General features: G+C 44.8%; 1 protein-coding gene across 1 annotated transcript in view; it reads right to left on the bottom strand.

Annotated features, from left to right (window-relative positions):
• Window positions 1-366: 366 nt before the first annotated feature.
• The window catches only part of LOC124776889 (glutamate receptor ionotropic, kainate 2-like), a 200,712-nt gene continuing 174,532 nt past the window's right edge, over window positions 367-26,546 (bottom strand). Inside the window, exons 16-17 of the mRNA XM_047252076.1 lie at window positions 12,535-12,797; window positions 367-674 (exon numbers count right to left, since the gene is read on the bottom strand). Of these exons, the coding sequence (XP_047108032.1) occupies window positions 507-674; window positions 12,535-12,797 (431 nt within the window). The 3' untranslated portion in view covers window positions 367-506. The remainder of the gene's footprint in view (window positions 675-12,534; window positions 12,798-26,546) is intronic.

The following is a 26,546-nucleotide window of genomic DNA, read 5'->3' as shown; positions in this document are numbered from 1 at the left end:
TAAAAACAATACTTCAAGAATGAACCTCACGGCGCACTTTCATAACCAGAAGAATTTTATTGTAACTGACTACACGCATAAAAGCTTATCACCGAAGGTGAAGGAATGTTGCAAGCACATAGAAAGTTGCTCTCGAAACGTACAGAGTGCCTCAAAAACATTTTTTTTTTTAGTTTCGTATTTTTATCTTCCGGCTAAGACTCACAGTATATTGTAATTAGATGGATAACACAGAAACTGAAATTCAAACATGTTTCTGTTTTAGTGTAATGTTTCACGTGCCACGATAGTAACCCAACACTAATGTACGTTCTTGAATCTTACGATACATGCTGATGATTTAACCGCGATGAACAAAAATTCTGAGTGGTATGCTCGGGCAGGGCTTCACAGGAGACAGAGTTCATCCATTTAGTGGAAAATCCCACGAAACCACATAGCCCAAGCAGCAGTAAACTTTAAAAGAGGTAGCGCCACCGAACTGCCGCCTTTGCACTGGGAGGCGTCTAGCGGCTGCCGTAACGTAGCCCTTCCACGTCCTCGCCGTCAACGTCCGCGTCGTTGTCGCCGCCGCCACCAGCGTCTTCGTCGTGCGTCTTGCGCACGGGCTTCTCGTCGTTGCTGCAGTTCATCGCGAATTTCAGCTCCGACGTCAGCGCCTCCCACTGCGTTATCTGCAAACATAGTGTAGCGTTAAGGGCAACATCTGAGCTAGTGACACCTATAGGAAATAGCTTACAGTGACTCGTCTTTCAAGAATTTCTAATTGAGATGTTTGGTTGTTGGTATTTTCGACTCTGTGAATCCACTAACCAACCTTTTGAATACTTTTCTCATAGGTTTCTACAAGAATAAGTACTCCTGAAATACACACTAGTAAGCTCAAGCTTTTTTCAAATGTTATCGGTGCTGTAGAACTCTTAATCGATTATGAAATGGTGCTAAGAGAACTGAATTGCAATAATATTGGAGGGGTACAGTTACATACATTTTTTTATTCCCCCTAAAGTATTCATATACACATTGGTAGATAATGAATCTTAATGCTTTATGATTGGAGGGAGGAGGGCGAAAAGTGGGAAAAATTGTTTAATTAAGTTCAGCACAAATCTCTTGCATTTAAACGGCAAAGAACAGCTGAGCCGCCAAGCAGCATTACGTTCCGCGTATTTATGAGGATGCTGCTGAGGAGCTGAAGAGTTGCCATGGAACTAGAAGTAATACATAACCAAGCAATGGATTTGTTTTAAATAGAAACACTTAAAGTTTGATCGTGAAATAGCCGGTTCCTGTTTGTATTCGTCTTAGACTAACGTGTTTGGAAGTTTTACTAGGCCAATGCTATTAGAGTTATTTTTAAGATTGTGAAAGCTTATTTCTACGAGCCTCAGTGCTTGTAATTTTACTGGAAAAATGTTAGAGTATTACATCAGTTGTCAGTTGTTTGCACTTTTCACAACTCACTATGAGTTACAGAAATTTATTCCGGAAATGTCCGCCCCCAGTAGCTGAGTGATCAGCCCGACAGAATGTCAATCCTAAGGGCCAGGGTTCGATTCCCGGCTGGGTCGGAGATTTTCTCCACTCAGGGACTGGGTGTTGTGTTGTCCTAATCAACATCATTTCATCCCCATCGACGAGCAAGTCGCCGAAGTTGCGTCAAATCGAAAGACTTGCACCCGGCGAACGGTCTACCCAACGGGAGGCCCTAGTCACAAGACATTTACATTCCGGAAATTAAAGTTGTGTGTTCAGTTATTTAGTTATGGGCCCAAAACACCCAATATTTACCGGCCGACCGATCAACAGAGCGTACGTGTGTAGGCTTGCTGCTACCGACATACCGGTATTCCTCGGCGGCCAGTTTGTTGGGAGTGACCACCCGACAGTCACCTCCCCCCCTCTCCTCCCCCGCCACCAACCAAGGCCTCTTCCCCTCACCGCCACCACTTCTCCTAACAATTTGTGCCGAGTGTACCGCTGTCTTGCCAACCGCCCGATGGAAATTTGTCTTGTCACTGCGAGCAGGATAAACGGTTTTGAAATATGGCTTTCATGACAGGGTGTGGGTAGGACGGAACTTTGATATTAATAGACACCCATAATACAACTTTAAATATAGACATATGACCACATCCTTACATATGTCACTTAATCACTGACGCCCCTCCCTCAAACCAGTTACCCATTCACCACATCCGTGTCCCCATAGTTGTTTTCCCTATAATCCCTATTCCCCAATACTCGAACCACTACTCTATTCCTCTCCCTCTCCTCCCACACACGTCTCTACTGAGCATATAAGAAATCTTCACTAATTTACACACCCACACTGCTACACTTACGCTCGCACACACACACACACACACACACACACACACACACACACACAAATAAAAGCAAATAAATGAAATAAAAATACGCATTCAGAGGTTGGCAACACTCACAGCCTTCACGGAAAATCGAACGAATAAACATTAACAATCTGCTGAGCGCAAAACAAATGTAATTCCAATTTCTTTCTGTTGAGAAGTTCTAGAAAGTTAAGCGAAGTGGAAATAACGGCAATGTAGCGTAAGGAAAAGTGGTTTCAAAAAAGGCGAAAAATTGCGAGGAGTTAATGAACAACCAAGAGTCTTTCGACGGCAACATCCGCCATCAACGATGGAAAAAGAAATAGTTTGCAGAATATGTAAACAGGAGGCAGGAACTGCACGACAACTTTGTAAAGAAATAACGTCTTTAATCTATAAAAAACAAAATGGGCAAACATGATATTCACGTATACAGGTGGCGGTAGTATCGCGTATAGGAGGTATAAAAGGGCAGTGCATTGGCGAAGCTGTCATTTGTACTCAGGTATTTCATGTGGAAAGGTTTCCTACTTGATTGTGGCCGCACGACGGGAATGAACAGACTTTGAACGTGGAATGGTAGTTCGTGCTAGAGGCATGAGACATTACATTTCGCAAATCATTAGAGAATTCAATATTCCGAGATTGACGAGTGTCTAGAGTGGGCCCAGAATTCCAAATTTCTGGCATATCCTCTCACCACCGACAACACAGTGGCCGACGGTGTTCACTTAATGACCGAGAACAGCGGCTTTTATATAGAGTTGTCAGTGCCAACAGACAAGCAAAACTGTCTAAAATAACCGTAGAAATCAGTGTGGATCTTACACGAGCGTATTCGTTCGAACGCTGTGTGTGTGTGTGTGTGTGTGTGTGTGTGTGTGTGTGTGTGAGAGAGAGAGAGAGAGAGAGAGAGAGAGAGAGAGAGAGGAATTTGACAATGATGAGCTATGGCAGCAGACGACCGACGCTAGCAGCATGATGTCCCCTGCAGCGCCTCTCCTGGTCTCGTGATCATATCGGTCGTACCCTAGACGACCGCAAACCCTGGTCTGATCAGACGAGCCCCGATTTCAGTCGGTAAGAGCTGATGCTAGGACTGGAATGCGACGCCATGGATCCAGGTTGTCAACAAGCCACTGTCGTGGCTCGATAATGGTGTGGGCCGTGGTTACATGGAATGGGCTGGGTCCTCTAGTCCAACTTAACCTATCGTTTACTCGAAATGATTATGTTCGACTACGGGGAGACCATTTGGAGCTATTCATGGACCTCATGTCCCCAAACAACAATGGATCTTTTATGGATGACATGCTGCATGTCACCGGGCCACAATTGTTCGCAAATGACTTGAAGAACATTCCAAACAGTTCTAGCGACTGGCTTGTACAGTCAGATCGCCTGACATGAATCCCATCGAACATTTATGGGGTATAATCGAGACGGGCAGTTCGTGCACAAAATCCAGCACCGGCGACATTTTGACAATTGTGGACGGCTATACGGGCGGTGTGGCTCAGTATGTATGCAGGGATACCCAACGACTTGTTGAGTCCATGCCACGATAGTAACCCAATACTAATGTACGTTCTTGAATCTTACGATACATGCTGATGATTTAACCGCGATGAACAAAAATTCTGAGTGGTATGCTCGGGCAGAGCTTCACAGCTCACAGAGTTCATCCATTTAGTGGAAAATCCCACGAAACCACCTAGCCCATTAGGAGTTATCCCCTGACTATGGATCAGTAATTTCTAGAATGACCACAGAACATGCTTAACAAATAAAAGCAAAATACGTCTGGTGTAAAATACTCTGTAATTAGTTACAGTACGCTTAAGACGGAAAAAACCAATAATAATTGCTGCTGCGGAAGAAGGCATGCGAACAAAGATATTTTGAAGATAGACTTTCTGGAGAAGTTTAAAGATTGCAGATGTTTGTGGGACACAATGTCCGAGAGTACGCCAATTGAGACCCAGAAAATGAAGCACTTGTTTAATTTTTTAAGGAATGTGCAAAGTTTTAAAGTGGCCCACAGAGACAATAAAAGATATATATTAAATAACTAAAAGTTCGCCCACTGTATTTCGGTTTTTAAATTTAACTTCCGATAGGTGATGGAAATAAAAGTACAAACAAAAATACAAACAGTCGACAGTCTCTTATTCGTAAAATATTCTTGCTTCATTGCTGGAAGTATAAAAAAACACCTACCGTCACGGCTACTACTATGAAGAACAAAGTGTCGAATTTTCATACAGCTCAAACAGTTGCTAAATGTTTCATTTCTAATGTATGTGTGGCCACGAACATTTGTAGTCTTTCCACATCCAATCTGTAATGAGCCCCTTAAGCTTATAGGAGACATCTTTTATGCTACAAATATAAGTAAATATATATAATATTTACATGAACACCATTTGTTGTTATTTGATATTTATTTCTTCGGCAAATAACGTTGTCGGTTTCAGGAATAATTTCACATAATAACTGTGAAGATATAGCTGGAGTGTGAACTAAAGATCTTGATAAGTTCTGTCAGTACCGGAGCTAAGAACATTGACACAGTTAGACCCTCTCCTCAAAGCTTATAGCTTTTCTCAACACACTAATGCTATTCGTTTTCGTCGAAAGTGGCTTGACGATTTTAGCAGCCCAGAAAACTATTTCTTATCCATTCTAAAAAAAAAAAAAAAAAAAATTCGGAAATCGTCGAATCCCAGATCCTTCAGTAATGAAGCGTGGGTGAATTTCTTTGTTTAAGGAAGCACTTTCTTTTCCTATAGCTTTCTCTGACATTTACAGACCTTCTCAGTTCTAAAACAACCAAGGAAAAGGCAAGTATTTTTGTCTTTGTTGCACTGAGCAGCACCTCGAGGAATGTGACGTCAGTAAACCTAACGTAAACAACAAGCAGCCAGCGGCAGGGACAGGGCGATGCTGCGATCGCTGCGTTCTGTTTGTCGGTCCGAGTAGAGGCTGCCACCAAGTTGCTCGGTTGGTCGGTCGCCCGATAAATCGGTGCTTGTGTTTAGCGGTGCCGGAGTGGCAGAACAAATGTAACTGCTGTCTGATGCTAATCTAGAGCTACAGTTATTGTTTTTATACTGGTAACATAACGTTTCTATGGGATTTTTATTTAGGCCACATAATGCGGTGCTGCCACCAAGATGTTCAGTTGGTTGGTCGCCCGAGAAATCATTGCGGCCGGCCGGAGTGGCCGTGCAGTTCTAGGCGCTACAGTCTGGAGCCGAGCGACCGCTACGGTCGCAGGTTCGAATCCTGCCTCGGGCATGGATGTTTGTGATGTCCTTAGGTTAGTTAGGTTTAATTAGTTCTATGTTCTAGGAAACTGATAACTTCAGAAGTTAAGTCGCATAGTGCTCAGAGCCATTTGAACCAAATCATTGCGTGCATTTAGCGGTGCCAGAGTGGCACAACAATATTAATTGCTGTCTGATGTTAATCTAGAGCCGAAGTTATGGTTTTTGTACTGGTAACATTACTAGTTTACGGGATTTTTATTTAGGCCTCTTAATGCGGTGGTTCAAAAATGGTTCAAATGGCTCTTAGCACTATGGGACTTAACTTCTGAGGTCATCAGTCCCCTAGAACTTAGAACTACTTAAACCTAACTAACCTAAGGACATCACACACATCCATGCCCGAGGCAGGATTCGAACCTGCGACCGTAGCGGTCGCGCGTTTCCAGACTGTAGCGCCTAGAACCGCTCGGCCACTCCGGCCGGCGCGGTGGTTCTCTCGAGCATAGTTATACAAGCAACTTAAGTCTAGGCTGAACTTAAGACTAGGCTGAATCTAAATTTCGTCATGCTTCCTTCGCCGAATGGTAGGACATGTGGTTCTGGGTCGCAATGGGCGAGTGCTGGCCTGCATGAAGGCGAATGAGGGGACAGCCGGTCGATTAAAGCCTGGCTGCTTGAAATGCGAGTTTCGTGGAACGAGGGAAAACACGCGAAGAAGTTTGTGTGCATTCTCTTGTTCCACGTAACTCGCACCAGTGACAATAAGAGCTAGTGATCAGAGCTTGAGTTTCTTAGGAAAACATTAATGACCAATGACTATGATAACTTTTCTATAAATAGGGCGTTCAGGTGAAGAGGAATAATAATAATAATAATAATAATAATGCAAACAAGACTAGACTAGACTAACAGACCACATAAGCAGAACCTTTGGAGGAATGGTATACGTACTACATTTTCAGTCAAAAAAACACAAAAGAATTCTTCCGACCTATGACGCACATGCTTGAGCTCCTCGACGCTGTGTAAGTATATAGGATGATTTTGTTAAAGGGGGGGGGGGGGGAACTTAGAAAACGGCCCTGAGAGGATAAGGAGCAAAAACGTTTCTATGAATGTATGGCTGGAAATGCTTCCAAAGGGAGGTACATCCACTCTAAGGTGGAGATAAAAGATCTTTGACGGTGACTCCGGTATCAATGCTGGATAGGTGGCCTGCCATTATGTGGGTAAGCCAGAAAACCGCACGGAACATTCCCCCTAAACAGGAGCCTTCCTACCCTCGGACTTGCCTTCGCAGCGACGATGTTTTCATTGGTTCGTTGCACAGGCTACCACAGTACTGGGATATCTGTCATCCACCCTATCCACACATGAGCCTACCTATTCGAGGATCAGTGTCATCAATCGTTACAACACCCACCTCTGGGCTATGGAGGATCACCGTGGTACGGTGGCAGCGAACCATCAGCACCCATTCAGCCTCAGTGAGTGGACGAGGATTATTGGCCATCTCCTCGTGGGACAAGTCATCGTACCACATCGCCTGGCCACATCGCTTCACAGGTGATGCATATAAGAAATTCCTGTGGTTGACCTTTCCTCCATTGTTGGAAGACATGCCTTTATTGATACAAAGGGTAATGTGGATACACATTAAAAAAAGTTTTGCATTGCCTCGGTTCCGAGAGTCCCGGAACCTGTACAGAAAATTGGAATAGAGAGCAACATAAACATCATATCCGTCCTTTTTATTACTCATGAAAACCACACATTGCATATTGTACCACAACAAAGAGAGACCTTCACAGGTGGTGGTCCAGATTGCTGTACACACCGGTACCTCTAATACCCAGCAGCACATCCTCCTGCATTGATGCATGCCTGTATTCGTCGTCGCATACTACCTGCAAGTTCATCAGGGCACTGTTGGTCTAGATTGTCCCATTCCTCAACAGTGATTCAGCGTAGATCTCTCACAGTGGTTTGTGGGTCATGTCGTCAATAAACCGCCCTTTTCAATCAATCCCAGGCATGTTCGATAGGGTTTATGTTTGGAGAACATGCTGGCCACTCTAGTCGACCGATGTCGTTATCCTGAAGGAAGTCATTCACAAGATGTGCATGATGGGTTCGCTAATTGTCGTCCATGATGACGAACTCCTCGCCAATATGCTGCCGATATGGCTTCACTATCGGCTGGGGGATGGCATTCACGTATTGTACAGCCGTTACGGCGCCTTCCATGACCACCGCGGCGTACGTCGGCTCCACATAATGCCAACTCACTGGACAGTGTGTTTAAGGCGTTGAGCCTGACCGGGTTGCTTCCAAACATGTCTCCGACGATTGTCTGGTTGAAGGCATATGTGACACTCAGTAGTGAAGAGAACGTGATGCCAATCCTGAGCGGTCCATTCGGCATGTAGTTGGGTCCATCTGTACCGTGCTGCATGGTGTCGTGGTTGCAAAGATGGATCTCACCATGGACGTCGGGACTGAAGTTGCCCATCACGCAGCCTATTGCGCGAAGTTGAGTTGTAACATAGCGTCCTGTGGCTGCACGAAAAGCATTATTCAACATGGTGGCGTTGCTGTCCTCCGAGCCATAATCCGCAGGTAGCGGTCATCCATTGCAGCAGTAGCCCTTGAGCGGCCTGACAGGCATGTCATCGACAGTTCCTGTCTTCCTGTGTCTCCTCCATGTCCGAACAACATCGCTTTGGTTCACTCCGAAATACCTGGACACTTCCCTTGTTGAGAGCCCTTCCTTGTACAAAGTAACAATGCGGACGCGATCGAACCGCGGTATTGACCGTCTAGGAATGGTTGAACTACAGACAACATGAGCTATGTACCTCCTTCATGGTGGAATGACTGGAACTGATCGGCTGTCGGACCCCCTCCATCTAATAGGCACTGCTCATGCATGGTTGTTTACATCTTTGGGCGAGTTTTATGACATCCCTGTAGAGTCAAAGGGACTGTGTCTGTGATACGGTATCCACAGTTAACGTCTTTCTTCAGGAGTTATGGGAACCGGGGTGATGCAAAACTTGTTTGATGTGTGTATATGACGGTGCTCCTGCTCACTGCCGTCTTGAATGTGGAGCCAAAATACTAATATAGGCAGAACAACTTCAATTCACCTGCACGTTTTCATGTGTGCTTTCAATCGTTGAAACCTACACTGTCAAGTATTTTTTATCTCCGCCTTAAAGAGCGTGTACTTTCCTTGGAATGCATTTCAGACGATATGTCCATTTGATCCTGCAGCTGGTCCCCATTTGTCAGAATAGCTCTGTATGAAGTGACGTGCGTTCGTGGCAAAGTATACCTGGGGGGAAACTCTAAGTGCAGTAAAAGATCAAGTTAAAGTGCACGATCGCCATTAACGTTTAAGGAAAATATTAAAATCAATGACAGCGGAGCGCCGAGGAGGATCTAATGAGGTTACAAAAGTTGCGGCATTGCTGCAGATTAAAATAGCAATCCAGGAAGTGTAGAATATATTACTTTTATTGTTGCCAGTGATCACAAAACTTTTGGTCATTAGATTACCGGTTTCGGTCAACAATGACAATCTTCAGATCTGTTTCACAATATGTCTTAATATAATGCCACTACGGCTTTATTTCATTAGGGCACGTTTTAAAACAGATCTCTAGGTGGTCATTGCTGACCGAAACCGGTGGTCTAAGGGCCAAAAGTTTTATGATCACTGGCGGGAATAAAAGAAATACATTCTAATCAGATTATACAAGACAGAAAAGCATGTGAAGGTGTTACAGGGGAGACCGTGCTGAGAATAAAAAAATAGATACATTGCACCGTTCCAAATTATTTAGCATTGATGTTAGTCAATCAGGCCGTCGCGCAGGCAAACTGAAGCGCTTGCATGCGCTAAATTGCCGTAATAAAAGGGTGTGGGTCCGTGGGTTACTACTTGTTCAAGTGTTCATTACCAGTTAAAACGTACCTTTTCGGAAGTTACAGATTGAAGCTATGTGAACCAAAGAAAGACCACGTTTGTCGACACTGTCTAGAGCAGACTCCTTGAATTTGCATCCAACGACCTAATTGGCTAATTTCATTGCTGAATAACTCGGAACTGGCACAAAGTATGGATTTTTTTTGTTAACAATTATTTATCACAAGGGAACCTCCCCATCGCACCCCCCTCAGATTTAGTTATAAGTTGGCACAGTGGATAGGCCTTGAAAAACTGAACACAGATCAATTGAGAAAACAGGAAGAAGTTGTGTGGAACTGTGAAAAAATAAGCAAAATATACAAACTGAGTAGTTCATGGGAAGATAGGCAACATCAAGGACACTGGGACCGCAGGAGCGCCGTGGTCTCGTGGTAACGTGAGTGGCTGCGGAACGAAAGGTCCTTGGTTCAAATCTTCCATCGAGTGAAAAGTTTAATTTTTTATTTTCAGTTTATGTGACAAACTCTTTTGTTTTCATCACTTTTTTGGGAGTGATTATCACATCCACAAGAAAACCTAAATCGGGCAAGGTAGAAGAATCTTTTTACCCATTCACCAAGTATACAAGTTAGGTGGGTCGACAACATATTCCTGTCATGTGACGCACATGCCGTCACCAGTGTCGTATAGAATGTATCAGATGTGTTTTCCTGTGGAGGAATCGGTTGCCCTATGACCTTGCGATCAAATGTTTTCGGTTCCCATTGGAGAGGCACGTCCTTTCGTCTACTAATCGCACGGTTTTGCGATGCGGTCGCAAAACACAGACACTAAACTTATTGCAGTGAACAGAGACATCAATGAACGAACGGACAGATAATAACTATGCAAAAATAAAGAAAGTAAAATTTTCACTCGAGGGAAGACTTGAACCAAGGACCTCTCGTTCTGCAGCTGCTCACGCTACTACGGGAACACGGCGCGCCTGAGCGCACATTGTCCATGATGTTGCCTATGTCGCCCATGGACTGCTCAGTTTGTATATTTTGCTTATTTTTTCACAGTTCCATACAACTTCTTCCTGTTTTCTCAATTGATCTGTGTTCAGTTTATCAAGGCCTATCCACTGTGCCAACTTATAACTAAATCTGAGGGGGGTGCGATGGGGAGGTTCCCTTGTCAGTACAACCTTCCCTGCAACATCCTTACAAGCTCTTCAGATTGTTCTGACCACACTGTGGATTGTGACAACATACTAGTGCTATACAGATAAAGTGATGTTCAAAGTATGGGAAGCAGTTACAATATCGAAAAATAAATACAATTTCAACAGAGGTACGACCATAAGCTCCTGTTTTCGTGGCTACCCGCTCACATGCAAATGACACGGGGAACGAGGAACTACCAGGAAACAACCGAGGTGAGACAACATTAATATTTTAGATTTTTCCTGTCCTTTAGTATGTGCTTTCAGTGTTTACCCAGTGATGACGTATCACCAATAACTAAACTTAACGCCGTCCGAACAGGTCTCGGCAGACACTAACGGGGCTGACCGAAAGCCGTGTCGAAAAATGGTTCAAATGGCTCTGAGCACTGTGGGACTTAACATCTGAGGTCATCAGTCCCCTAGAACTTAGAACTACTTAAACCTAACTAACCTAAGGACATCACACACATCCGTGTCCGAGGCAGGATTCGAACCTGCGACCGTAGCGGTGGCGCGGTTCCAGACTGAAGCGCCTAGAACCGCTCCGCCACTCCGGCCGGCGAACACCGTGTCGTCCTTAGGCTTTAGGCGTCACTGGATGCGGATTTGGATGGGCGTGAGGTGAGCACACCGCTCTCCCGGCTGTTGTCAGCTTTTGTGACCGAAGCAGCTACTTCGAAATCAGGTAGCTTCTGGATCTGCCTCAAAAGGACTGAGTGAATCCCGCGTACCAATAGCGCTCGCAAGACTGGACGGCCACCTATCCAAGAGCTAGCCAATGCCGCAGTGCATAATTTCGCTGATTTGAGGGGAACCGGTGTTACCACTGAGGGAGAGCCGTTACTTACCAGCAATAGCACCTGAAAAATTTTACCGAGTACGCTCACTTCTCCAGGAAAGTGAGGGAAAACAGCCTTCTATGGGTAAAGGCGAGTCTGTCTTTCGACAGTGATCAGTCGAGCAGGGACACTAGAGAAATTCTGAAGAATATCCCAGCGCAGGGAGCGAAACGTAGACCTTTAAAAAAGTTTGAAGAGGAGCGTATGCGAGCTAATGAGTCAGAAGATTTTACCATTAAATGACTTACTGTTAGTTATCGAGTGCAGTCGGCCGGAGTGGCCAAGCAGTTCTAGGTGCTACAGTCTGGAACCGCACGACCGCTACGGTCACAGGTACGAATCCTGCCTCGGACACGGATGTGTGTGATGTTCTTATGTTAGATGTTAGGTTTAAGTAGTTCTAAGTTCTAGGGGGCTGATGACCTCAGAAGTTAAGTCCCATAGTATTCCGAGCCATTTGAACCATTTTTTTTAATTTTTTTTTTATCGAGTGCATCTACCTCTAATGCGTAATCAAGTATAGCTACAGTATTCAACACTTTAATCCTAGTCATTTTTTTTTCTTCTAATTGGACTTTCAGTGATTGCTGGAATCACGCTGACCGAGCGAGGTGGCGCAGTGGTTAGCACACTGGACTCGCATTCGGGAGGACGACGGTTCAATCCCGCGTCCGGCCATCCTGATTTAGGTTTTCCGTGATTTCCCTAAATCGCTCCAGGCAAATGCTGGGATGGTTCCTCTGAAAGGGCACGGCCGACTTCCTTCCCTGTCCTTTCCTAATCCGATGAGACCGATGACCTCGCTGTTTGGTCTCTTCCCCCAAAAAACCAACCAACCAACCAACCTGGAATCACGCTGAGCTTTTCACTACAAAAATATTGTCAGGAGGTAGGTGAGTGCGCCAAAGGGTGAAGAGTGGCTGACCTTCTCTTCGACAGCGATGGTGCGGCAGTTCCACAGCAGCTCGAGAACTGCGACGGAGAAGGCGGCCAGGGTGCCGAAGAAGAGCACGAGGAAGACGCCGCCCACGTTGAGGATGCCCAGCTCCGCGCTGTCGACCGTGTCCACGTCGGAGGGGCACTCCTTGCCCTCGGGCGCCTTCCACCATTTCGTCTTGAGCGCGCTCAGGTTGCCGCGCTCCTGCAGCGTCAGCACGGCGCTGCTCACCGCCGTCCGGAACGGCGAGTCTGCGCCCACAAGGTACACGGCTTAGCTTACAGCAAAATGTCGACCTCAAGTTCGTAAGAGGCGGACCTTAGAAGGAAAGCGGGCGTCGCCTTACAGGACCTTACATGAAATGCATTCGCAGTTGCGAATATGGACAACCATCAGCTGTATAATTGAGCGACGACAATGAAAATTTGTACCGGATCGGGACTCGAACCCAGAGCGGTCACGTTACCATTTGGTATGTGTCACGGCCAGAGCCAAACTTCCATATTTCGTCAACCTTGCATGTCCGAAGGAACACTGCTTTGTACTTCGAACAACACAGTCACTACAATATGGAATTCTTCCGTGAAGCTTGACATGATCAGGGGGAGGCGGCAGTCTTCATGCGGTTTGTAGGAAGCAGATCCTATTTTATTGGCATTTGACTCACACGTATGATCTGTCTTTTATTCTCCTATTTACATTCATTAGCACTATTTTCACGTTTTTATCAACTGACTTTCACATGTGCTCTGTCACTTACATATGGCACGTTTCCAGTTAGCTATACAGGGTGGTCCATTGATAGTGACCGGGCCAAATATCTCACGAAATAAGCGTCAAATGAAAAAACTACAAAGAACGAAACTTGTCCAGCTTGAAGGGGGAAACCAGATGGTGCTATGGTTGGCCGGCTACATGGCGCTGTCATAGGTCAAACGGATATCAACTGCGTTTTTTTAAAATAGGAACCCCAATTTTTTTTAACATGTTCGTTTAGTACGCAAAGAAATATGAAACTTTTAGTTGGACTACTTTTTTCGCTTTGTGACAGATGGCGCTGTAATAGTCACAAACGTATAAGTACGTGGTAGCACGTAACATTCCGCCAGTGCGGACGATATTTGCTTCGTGATACATTACCCATGTTAAAATGGACCGTTTGCCAATTGCGGAAAAGGTCGATATTGTGTTGATGTATGGCTATTGTGATCAAAATGCCCAAGTGGCGTGTGCTATGTATACAGCACGGTATCCTGGACGACATCATTCAAGTGTCCGGAGTGTTCGCCGGATAGTTACGTTATTTAAGGAACAGCAAGTATTCAGCCACATGTGAAACATCAGTCACGATGTGCAACAAATGATGATGCCCAAGTAGGTGTTTTAGCTGCTGTCGCGGCTAATCCGCACATCAGTAGCAGACAAACTGCGCGAGAATCGGGAATCTCAAAAACGCCGGTGATGAGAATGCTACATCAACATCGATTGCACCCGTACCATATTTCTATGCACCAGGAAATGCATGGCGACCACTTTGAACGTCGTGTACCGTTCTGCCACTGGGAACAAGAGAAATTACGGGACAATGACAGATTTTTTTCACGCGTTCTATTTAGCGACGAAGCGTCATTCACCAACAGCGGTAACGTAAACCAGCATAATATGCACTAATGGGCAACGGAAAATCCACGATGGCTGCGACAAGTGGAACATCAGCGACCTTGGCGGGTTAATGTATGGTGCGGCATTATGGGAGGAACGATAAATGGCTCCCATTTTATCGATGGCAATCTATATGGTGCAATGTATACTGATTTCCTACGTAATGTTCTACCGATGTTACTATAAGATGTTTCACTTCATGAGAGAATGGCGATGTACTTCCAACATGATGGATGTCCGGCACATAGCTCGCGTGCGGTTGAAGCGGTACTGAATAGCACATTTCATGACAGGTGGATTGGTCGTCGAAGCACCATACCATGGCCCGCACGTTCACCGGATCTGACGTCACCGGATTTCTTTCTGTGGGGAAGTTGAAAGATATTTGCTATCGTGATCGACCGACAACGCCTGACAACATGCGTCAGCGCATTGTCAATGCATGTGCGAACATTACGGAAGGCGAACTACCCGCTGTTGAGAGGAATGTAGTTACACGTATTGCCAAATCCATTGAGATTGACGGACATCATTTTGAGCAATTATTGCATTAATGTGATATTTACAGGTAATCACGCTGTAACAGCATGCGTTCTCAGAAATGATAAGTTCACAAAGCTACATGTATCACATTGGAACAACCGAAATAAAATGTTCAAACGTACCTATGTTCTGCATTTAAATTTACAAAACCTATCTGTTAGCAACTGTTCGTCTAAAATTGTGATTCATATGTTTGTGACTATTACACCGCAATCTACCACAAAGCGAAAAAGTGGTCCAACTAAAACATTCATATTTCTTTACGTACTACACGAATATGTAATAAAAAATGGGGGTTCCTATTTAAAAAAACGCAGTTGATATCCGTTTGACCTATGGCAGCGCCATCTAGCGAGCCAACCATAACGCCATCTGGTTTCCCCCTTGAAGCTAGACAAGTTTCGTTCTTTGTAGTTTTTTCGTTTGACGCTTATTTCGTGAGTATTTGGCCAGGTCACGATCAATGGACCACCCTGTATAAGGCAGATCCCTTTCTTGTGCTTATAACTTATAGTTTCAAAATTAGCTGGAGGTAGGCACAAGCTTCTAGGATTTTATTCATAAATTAATACCAGTTACATAGGATGTGCTTCGTACAAACGGCATGTTACCAGTGCAGGACGTAATACAGACCTCTGCCTTGTAATTTTAACTTTATGCCATTAGTATCTTTATATCTTAAAAACTATTTGGTTTTTGAGATTTCTGGTGTACAATGCTTTCGACAAGTCTGCAAACTTGCTTGCTCGCGGTGACGTTTTCAACTCCTTACTGCTATTGTTTTGGTAATTACGAAAGCATGTTGTTTCATGATTACAGCTGTCGATGCTTTCCTATGCTTATTCACCGCATTTTATATTTTCAGTGATACGTTACTGATATACATTAAAGTTACCGCGTAAAGTCAAGCACCGGCACGCCAGTCGGGAACGACTGTGCAGAGAAGGCTGTGAGAAGTCAGCCAGTCGCACGCTGAGTGGACCTCCCTGTCACAGACTGCGCAGCCCCTCACGCCGGAGGCTCGAGTCCTCCCTCGGGCATGAGTGTATATGTTTTTCTTAGCATAAGTTAGTTTAAGTAGTGTGTAAGTCTAGGGAGCGATGATCTAAGCAGTTTGGTTCCTTAGGAATTGACACACATTTGAACATATTAAGTATTGTAATTTTCTTTTTGTAATAAAACTCATTAATACGACTGGTTTGATTCTTTGTCTTGCGATCCGAGTTTGCAGGCTACCTAGACACTACAATTAATGTCGTTTATACCACACTGTTATACGGCTTTGTCGAATGTTCACTTTTATATTTAGAATTGGCTCCCCCTTATTTTTGTTCCGGCGTTGTACTATGTTTCTGTTTTCTACTTGATTGTACATAGTTTTCTTAGGCTGTGTTTCCTACATGTATTACGGATCTGAAGATTGTTGCAGATAGCAACCGAAACTACAGTGAGGAGCCAAAGAAACTGATACATCTGTCTAATATCGTGTAGGGCCCCCGCGAGCGCGCAGAAGTGCTGCAATACCACGTGGCATGGACTCGACTAAGGTCTGAAGCAGTACTGAATTGACACCATTAATCCTGCAGGGCTGTCCATAAAGAGTACGACGGGGTGGAGATCTCTTCTGAACAGCACGTTGCAAGTCATCCCTGGGCTGGTTCAAATGGCTCTGAGCACTATGGGACTTAACATCTATGGTCATCAGTCCCCTAGAACTTAGAACTACTTAAACCTAACTAACCTAAGGACATCACACACATCCACGCCCGAGGCAGGATTCGAACCTGCGACCGTAGCAGTCACGCGGCTCCGGACTGAGCGCCTAGAACCGCTAGACCACCGCGGCCGGCGCAAGTCATCCCTGATATGCTCAATAATGTTCATGTCTGGGGAGTTTGGTGGCCAGAAGAGTGTTCCTGGAGCCACTCTGTTGCGATTTTAGACGTGTTGGGTGTCGCATTGCCCTGTGGAATTGCCCAAGTCCATCGTAAAGCAAAATGGACATGAATGGATGCAAGTGGTCAGACAGGATGCTTACCTACGTGTTACCTGTCAGAGTCGTATCTAGACGTACCAGGGATCCCATTACACTCCAGGGATATGCTCACATCCCACACCATTACAGAGCCTCGACCAGCTTGAACAGTCCCCTGCTGACATGCAGGTTCCATGGATTCGTGACGTTGTCTCCATACCCGTACACGTCCATCCGCTCGATACAATTTGAAGCGAGACTCGTCCGATCAGGCAACATGTTTCCATCATCAACAGTCCAATGTCGGTGTTGACGTGCCCGGGTGAGGCGTAAAGCTTTGTGTCGTGCAGTCATCAAGGGCTCGAAAGCCCACATCGATTATGTTTCGTTGAATGGTTCGCAGGCTGACAGTTGTTGATGGGCCAGCATTGAAATCTGCAGCTGGCAAGTGTGGCCGATCGGTTCTAGGCGCTACAGTCTGGAACCGCGCGACCGCTACGGTTGCAGGTTCAAATCCTGCCTCGGGCATGGATGTGTGTGATGTCCTTAGGTTAGTTAGGTTTAAGTAATTCTAAGTCTAGGGGACTGATGACCTCAGAAGTTAAGTCCCATAGTGCTCAGAGCCACTTGAACCATTTTTTGAAATCTGCAGCAATTTGCGGAAGGATTGCACTTCTGTCACACTGAACGATTCCCTTTAGTCGTCGTTGGTCCCGTTCTTGCAGGATCTTTTTTCGTCCGTAGTGATGTCAGAGATTTGATAATTTTGCCGGATTCCTGATACACTCGTGAAGTGGTCGTACGGGAAAATCTCCACTTCATCGCTACCTCGGAGATGCTGTTTTCTATCGCTCGTGTGCCGATTATAACACCACGTTTAAATTCACTTAAATCTTGATAACCTGCCATCGTAGCAGCAGTAACCGATCTAGCAACTGCACAGACACTTGGTGTCTTATATAGGCGTTGTCGACCGCAGCGCCGTATTCTGCATGTTTACAATATCTCTGTATTTGAATAGGCTTGCCTATACCAGCTTCTATAGCGCTTCATTGTAGTTATCGAACTTTAATTGTGATAGGAAAATTGCGGACTAAGCCTTAAAAATTTTACTTTTAAAAAGACTTTGTAAACGGTATTTTTCGGCTGACATGGGGCAAGCGACTTTCAATTGAAATGTGTCTCTTGTACAGAAATATACAGGGTGTTACAAAAAGGTACGGCCAAACTTTCAGGAAACATTCCTCACACACAAAGAAAGAAAATATGTTATGTGGACATGTGTCCGGAAACGCTTACTTTCCATGTTAGAGCTCATTTTATTACTTCTCTTCAAATCACATTAATCATGGAATGGAAACAAACAGCAACAGAACGTACCAGCGTGACTTCAAACACTTTTTTACAGGAAATGTTCAAAATGTCCTCCGTTAGCGGGGATACATGCATCCACCCTCCGTCGCATGGAATCCCTGATGCGCTGATGCAGCCCTGGAGAATGGCGTAATGTATCTCAGCCGTCTACAATACGAGCACGAAGAGTCTCTACATTTGGTACCGGGGTTGCGTTGACAAGAGCTTTCAAATGCCCCCATAAATGAAAGTCAAGAGGGTTGAGGTCAGGAGAGCGTGGAGGCCATGGAATTGGTCCGCCTCTACCAATCCATCAGTCACCGAATCTGTTGTTGAGAAGCGTACGAACACTTCGACTGAAATGTGCAGGAGCTCCATCGTACATGAACCACATGTTGTGTCGTACTTGTAAAGGCACATGTTCTAGCAGCACAGGTAGAGTATCCCGTATGAAATCATGATAACGTGCTCCATTGAGCGTAGGTGGAAGAACATGGGGCCCAATCAAGACATCACCAACAATGCCTGCCCAAACGTTCACAGAAAATCTGTGTTGATGACGCGATTGCACAATTGCGTGCGGATTCTCGTCAGCCCACGCATGTTGACTGTGAAAATTATAATTTGATCACGTTGGAATGAAGCCTCATCCGTAAAGAGAACATTTGCACTGAAATGAGGATTGACACATTGTTGGATGAACCATTCGCAGAAGTGTACCCGTGGAGGCCAATCAGCTGCTGATAGTGCCTGCACACGCTATACATGGTACGGAAACAACTGGTTCTCCCGTAGCACTCTCCATACAGTGACTTGGTCAACGTTACCTTGTACAGCAGCAATTTCTCTGACGCTGACATTAGGGTTATCGTCAACTGTACGAAGAATTGCCTCGTCTATTGCAGGTGTCCTCGTCGTTCTAGGTCTTCCCCAGTCGCGAGTCATAGGCTGGAATGTTCCGTGCTCCCTAAGACGCCGATCAATTGCTCCGAACTTCTTCCTGTCGGGACACCTTCGTTCTGGAAATCTGTCTCGATACAAACGTACCGCGCCACGGCTATTGCCCCGTGCTAATCCATACATCAAATGGGCATCTGCCAACTCCGCATTTGTAAACATTGCACTGACTGCAAAACCACGTTCGTGATGAACACTAACCTGTTGATGCTACGTACTGATGTGCTTGATGTACTGTAGAGCAATGAGTCGCATGTCAACACAAGCACCGAAGTCAACATTACCTTCATTCAATTGGGCCAACTGGCGGTGAATCGAGGAAGTACAGTACATACTGACGAAACTAAAATGAGCTCTAACATGGAAATTAAGCTTTTCCGGACACATGTCCACATAACATCTTTTCTTTCTTTGTGTGTGAGGAATGTTTCCTGAAAGTTTGGCCGTACCTTTTTGTAACACCCTGAATATCGATGAACCAAAACATTATGACCACTTACTTAATAGCTTTTTTTCCATTTTTGCAACGAAACACATCAGGGATCCGACAGTTTTTTGGTAGGTTTGTAGAGGCATGTGTAATTAGATGCCTACGCACAGGTCATGTAATTCGCGTAAATAAAGAGCCGCCGATTTGCGTAGGCGGTGATGGCTCCGGATAGCGGCCCCAATGGGTTCCATAGGATTTACATCAGGCGAATTGTTTGCCGAGTCATCAACGTGAGTTCATTATAATGCACCTCAAATCACTTAGCACGTTTATGTTTCCGAGAAACGGGCAATGCTGAAAGATGACATTGCCGTCGGGGAAGACATCAAGCATGAACGGATGCGAGTGGTTCGCTGCTGTCAGTGTGTCTTCAGTTACTACCACAGGTCCCATGCAAACGCAGGAGAATGTGTCCCACAGCATAATACGTCTTCCTCCATCCTGCGTCTGTGGCGCGCTGCAGATTTTGGGCCGCCGTTCACCTCGATGACGGCGTTGTGAGGGGTCCACTTGTACGTGGAGCACGATTTTGTAATATATTTCGTGAGAAATGACATGAAATGGTTATCACATGTAGAAGAGATTGTATCTTTGACACGATTGAACCAAAGATGCTGCCTGAGGGGCAGAATCGGTTGTAAGTACGGGCGCGCGGAGCGAAGAGTCAGTAGCCGTTGCACTCTGTTAAAGGTAGGCTGTAAGACTTAAAGCTAGCGGCTAGCTGTGAGGATTAAGCTGTTGGCCTATGGACGTAGCATAATATAGTTTTGTAAGGTGATGAAATTTTGTTTATTTAGTTTTAAGTATGCAGCAACGCAATGTGGCTTTTGCTAATTTTACAGTACTGACCCTTGAATGTAGGAATGTATTTGCCATCAGATTTAATGTATAGGTTGATTAGGTATACCCAATTTGTAATATTTTGTGTGTTTTGTAATCCTGATACAGACAAGTTAAATTTTGGAATCTTTTTTGTTAAACGATGTTAGATTTTTTGTCATGTAACAACCCAAGTGTCTTTAATTACGCCGGTAGGTGAGAATTAAAGAACAATTAAGAAGTTCACTGATTTTGAAGTTAATGTAAAATGTTTCATATTAAATTTTATGAAGGAGGAACTTTATTTTGAATACAATTTTCGAACTGAAGCATTCGGTATTAGCATATCCCGTTGTCAGTGCGTCATCCTCTTCCACATCGTGTTTATTTAAATACAATGAATATTTTTTAAAAGAAATGATTTTTCATTCAGAGTCAGAAAAATATTAATGTGGCAGAATGAGAAAAGTATTAATGTTTGTAACAGCTTTAATGCGGGCAGCATTTGCAAGGTTATTCATTTATCAACTAATCTACGGACATTATTTGTATGAAGCTATTTTACGGCCGGCATTGCACTTCGCTGAGCCAAGATTGAATATTTCGTATGCCTGTTGTGAAGAGAATATCAAGATTACATCCGTTGCGACTCAAGAGCTAAGGAAAATTTATTTCATTGTTTATTTGCATAGGGAATTTTATAAGTTTACTGCACAGGGCCATAGAATTCGGTGCTAACGAGACTGAGTAAATTTCAGAGGCATTGATTTCATTATAGGCATTGCATACTCGTTTTCCAGATCAATTTGTTTAATTTTTCTTTGCATTAGAGTAAAACCGATTAAGCACACCACATGCTCAACAACACATTACATAGTAAATTTCCGTAAGAGAAATATCACGCATTGCATATCCATTGTTTTTGTTGTTGTGGTCTTCAGTCCTGAGACTGGTTTGATGCAGCTCTCCATGCTAATCTAACCTGTGCAAGCTCTTTCATCTCCCAGTACCTACTGCAACCTACATCCTTCTGAATCTGCTTAGTGTATTCATCTCTTGGTCTCCCTCTACGATTTTTACTCTCCACGCTGCCCTCCAATGCTAAATTTGTGATCCCTTGATGCATCAGGACATGTCCTACCAACCGATCCCTTCTTCTAGTCAAGTTGTGCCATAATCTTCTCTTCTCCTCAATCCTATTCAATACCTCCTCATTAGTTACGTGATCTACCCACCTAATCTTCAACATTCTTCTGTAGCACCACATTTCGAAAACTTCTATTCTCTTCTTGTCCAGACTATTTATTGTCCATGTTTCACTTCCATACATGGCTACACTCCATACAAATACTTTCAGAAACGACTTCCTGACACTTAAATCTATACTCGATGTTAACAAATTTCTCTTCTTCAGAAACGCTTTCCTTGCCATTGCCAGTCTACATTTTATATCCTCTCTACTTCGACCATCATCTGTTATTTTGCTCCTCAAATAGCAAAACTCCTTTACTTGAAACCAGGTAAACAGCTGATCACCCGCAAAGCTTCAGACCAATTTCTCTTTTGAGCTGTACTAATAAACTCTTGGAGAGGCTCATCTATAACAGAATTAGCGGCTTCATTCTGGAACATATTCCAGCTGAGCAAGCGGGTTTCCGGCCACAGAGAAGTTGCTGCGACCTGGTACTTTGCCCTAACAGCTATCATAGAGGCTGGTTTCCAAGAAAACGTGAAGACATCTGTCGCGTTCGTTGACCTAACTGCGGCATATAACAGTCTGGAGAGAAGCGATGGTATACAAATTACTAAAAACAAATGGATGCCAAAAAACTGTAACTTTAATCAATACCAAGATAAACAATAAGTATTCCCGTGGTTACTTGGAAGAAAATGTGAGCAAGGAGAAGAAATTAAGTAATGGACTACCACAGGGCTCCATCTTAGCCTCCCTATTATTCAACGTATATATCTCCGACCTCCCCAAATACCAGGTCTACAAACTTCTGCTACGCGGACGATATCGCTCTTGCCTGTAAAACCAAGGACCTAGGACGAGCGGAGACAATTCTTACAGAATATCTAGCCGTCATGAGCGCCTATTTTAGCAAGTGGCGACTTAAACCCAGTACAAGTAAAACTGAAGCATTTACATTCCATCTGAGAAACAAACAAGCTAATGCGGAGCTCAGAGTGAAACTTAACGGAAACACTGTTTGCCATAACAAGCACCCCAAGTACCTTGGTGTCACCCTTGACCCCACCCTTTCATATAGAAAACATCTTGAAAATACTGCTGCCAAGATAAAAACTAGTAACAATATTATTCAAAAATTGTGTGGAATGACGTGGGGAGCTTCAGCAGATACCTTGCGCACATCATCCTTTGCGCTGCTCTTCTCAGCAGCTGAGTATTGTGTCCCGGTGTGGCTAAGCAGCTGCCACACTAACTTGATCGACGTCCAGTTGAACCACATTATGCGGTTAATAACAAGGGCAATCCGACCAACACCGATTTACTGGCTTCCTCTGCTCACTAACATCCATCCCCCCGCAATCCGCAGGAGGGACGCCTTGCTTAGGGCATACCGCAAGATAAAGGTCAGCCAAGAATTTCCCATACAGGAAGACATACGAAGTTTAAGACGAAATAGACTCCGTTCAAGAAACCCACCATTACGGAAAGCAGAAGAGGTAGATGCCAGTAATTCTGGTGTGAGAGACCTGTGAAACCAAAGCTGTCAACGTATTGAAAATCTGAAGAGCCTGAGTAGTTCCGAAAGTATAATTGTGATACTGCTGGCACAGAATTCGACGGGAAACTGTGGGTCAAACTGAACAGAGCTCACACTGGGCATGGACGATGCGCAGACTCTCATTACAAATGGTGTGCTACAGAGTCTCTGTTTTGTGATTGTGGAGCTCCGAAACAGACAATCAAGCACATTAGATATGAATGCCCCTTGCATTCCTACTAGGGGATTTGCAGCGACCTCATGAAAGCTGGTGATACGGCTCTTACATAGATATTGATATTTAGCTAGTTTTTTATATGTAGTTTTTGTATTTTCATATTCCTGTTATATATAGTATTACTAATGTTATATACCTGTAATTTTAACTGCATGTGAGCCATAAGAATAAATACACTACTGACCATTAAAATTGCTACACCACGAAGATGACGCGCTAAAGACGCAAAAATTTAACCGACAGGAAAAAGATGCTGTGATATGCAAATGATTAGCTTTTCAGAGCATTCACACAAGGTTGGCGCCGGTGGCGACACCTAGAACATGCTGACATGAGGAACGTTTCCAACCGACTTCTCATACACAAACAGCAGTTGACCGGCGTTTCCTGGTGAAACGTTGTTATGATGCCTCGTGTAAGGAGGAGAAATGCGTATCATCACGTTTCCGACTTTGATAAAGATCGGATTGTAGTCTATCGCGATTACGGTTTATCGTATCGCGACATTGCTGCTCGATTTGGTCGAGATCCAATGACTATTAGCAGAATATGGAATCGGTGGGTTCAGGAGGGTAATACGGAACGCCGTGCTGGATCCCAACGGCCTCGTATCACTAGCAGTCGAGATGACAGGCATCTTATCCGCATGGCTGTAACGAATCGTGCAGCCACGTCTAGATCCCTGAGTCAACAGATGGGGACGTTTGCAAGACAACAACATCTGCACGAACAGTTCGACGACGTTTGCAGCAGCATGGACTATCAACTCGGAGACTATGACTGCGGCTACCCTTGACGCTGCATCACAGACAGCAGCGCCTGCGATGGTGTACTCATCGACGAACCTGGGTGCACGAATGGCAAAACGTCATTTTTTCGAATGAATCCAGGTTCTGTTCACAGCATCATGATGGTCGCATCCGTGTTTGGCGACATCGCGGTGAACGCTCATTGGAAGCGTATATTCGTCATCCCCGTACTGGCGTATCACCCGGCGTGATGGTATGGGGTGCCATTGGTTACACATCTCGGTCACCTCTTGTTCGCATTGACGGCACTTTGAGCAGTGGACGTTACATTTCAGATGTGTTACGACCTGTGGCTGTACCCTTCATTCGATCCCTGCGAAACCCTACATTTCAGCAAGATAACGCACGACCGCATGTTGTAGGCCCAGTACGGGCCTTTTCTGGATACAGAAAATGTTCGACTGCTGCCCTGGCCAGCACATTCTCCAGATCTCTCACCATCGAAAACGTCTGGTCAATGGTGGCCGAGCAACTGGCTCGTCACAATACGGCAGTCACTACTCTCGATGAACTGTGGTATCGTGTTGAAGCTGCATGGGCAGCTGTACCTGTAAACGCCATACAAGCTCTGTACTTTGACTCAATGGCCAGGCGTATCAAGGCCGTTATTACGGCCAGAGGTGGTTGTTCTGGGTACTGATTTCTCAGGATCTCTGCACCCAAATTGCGTGAAAATGTAATCACATGTCAGTTCTGGTATAATATATTTGTCCAATGAATACCCGTTTATCATCTGCATTTCTTCTTGGTGTAGCAATTTTAATGACCAGTATAGTGTAAAATAAACAAGTAAACATATCTCGCGTCGTGCAGGACTCGTATTGTGGGCACAAGGATGAAACGTTGCATCTCCCCTGGCCACTGTCGTCAGCAGATCTCAATATTATTGAAGCTTTGTGGCATGCTTTGGAGAGAAGTTGCGTGATCACTATCCAATTCCATCATTGTTACCTGAAATTTCAATTTCTTTTGCAGAGTGAATCGTGCAAGATACCCTTAAAATAACACAGTAAATATTCATCTATTATAAGACGACTGGAAGCTGTTTGGAACTCCAGCGGTTCTCATACATCGTATTAGACATGGTAATGTGCTGTGGTTTTGCTGTTTCCACATGTCTGTCCACCTCCTGTACGCGCAAATAACCTCAGTTTTGAATGGTAGTCAGTTGTTCAGAACATTACGGTGACAAAAAGCCTGGAATTGCATCAATGTAAATTAGGATACGCCCCGTCCTCGGTGGCAAAAGTTCTCTAGACGGCGCAGCTGGTATCAGGGTTGATAGTGGACGGCACCTCGTAAGGTAAGCTCGCCTCCGCCACCAGCAGCCACCTTGATCCCTGAAATGTCTCAGCAAGCTCGACGTGGACCCTCTCCCGTAGATGGTTAGCCTGGGATCGTGTTGACAAACGCTGCGCAGGGCGATCTGTTTTAAGCGAGCAAACACGGAAAGGGGTGGTGTCTGCGTTCAGTGCCAGCACTGATGCAAGGCCAGTAAAAGTGCTGCTGAGCCGCAACATATTGCAAAGCTTGAAGGAGCTCGAGGATGCGGGGCTTGAATGGTGGTGGAGTGAGGACCCAGCATTCAGAATCCTTCGTGGCCAAGGTTAAGACACCTTCGTTTCGTTGAGTGAGTAATGAAACGCGAAATAATTACGAAAAACTGAATCGGTCTGTCGGGAAACATGCTCTGGAGCCCCTTTCTGTGCTGCAAACAAAACTTTCTTCAGGACTGGGTCGCGTGGCGACGACATGAATACCTCATGCGCAGTCAGAGAGAATTCGTCTAGGGTTAGTTGGAGATGTTAGTCCAGGGCGAGAGTGTTTTCCGGCAATCGAATTTCGCGTTGGGGTCAAGAGGAAGGCGGGTCGGGCGTCGGAACTAAAGTTTTGGTTTGCAGGGCACATCGATTTTCTTCATCCCCTAAATGATTGCTAAAACCACCGTCTCAATTCGAGAAAAATTAACCTGCAGAAGCAATCTTGAAAGTTTGAAAAATTTTAAGCACTTCACCAAGACTAGGGTCACATTCGGCGAAAGCTTTTGCTGAGACCTTCCCGCCATTGGCTGGTTGCATGATTTTGGGAAGGGGATCAAACAGCGAAGTCATGGGCCCATCGGATTAGGGAAGGATGTGGAAGTAAATCGGCCGTGCCCTTTCAAAAGAACCATCCCGGTATTGGCTTGAAGCTATTTAGGGAGGTCACGGAAAACCTAAATGAGGATGGCAGGACGTGGGTTTGAACCGTGGTCTTCCCGAATGCGAGTCCAGTGTGCTAACCACTGCTCCACCACGCTCTGTCCCGCCATTGGCTGGCCAAGTTGTTTATAACACTGATTAAACTGTAGCGTAACTGCGACAAGGTGTGCCTACTGACCGTAGTATACGGTTAACAGAGCACAGAAATCATCGAAAGACAA

This window comes from Schistocerca piceifrons, chromosome 2, assembly GCF_021461385.2.
Source record: "Schistocerca piceifrons isolate TAMUIC-IGC-003096 chromosome 2, iqSchPice1.1, whole genome shotgun sequence".
NCBI classification, from domain to species: domain Eukaryota; kingdom Metazoa; phylum Arthropoda; class Insecta; order Orthoptera; family Acrididae; genus Schistocerca; species Schistocerca piceifrons.
This window is presented reverse-complemented; position numbering and strand designations above follow the sequence as displayed.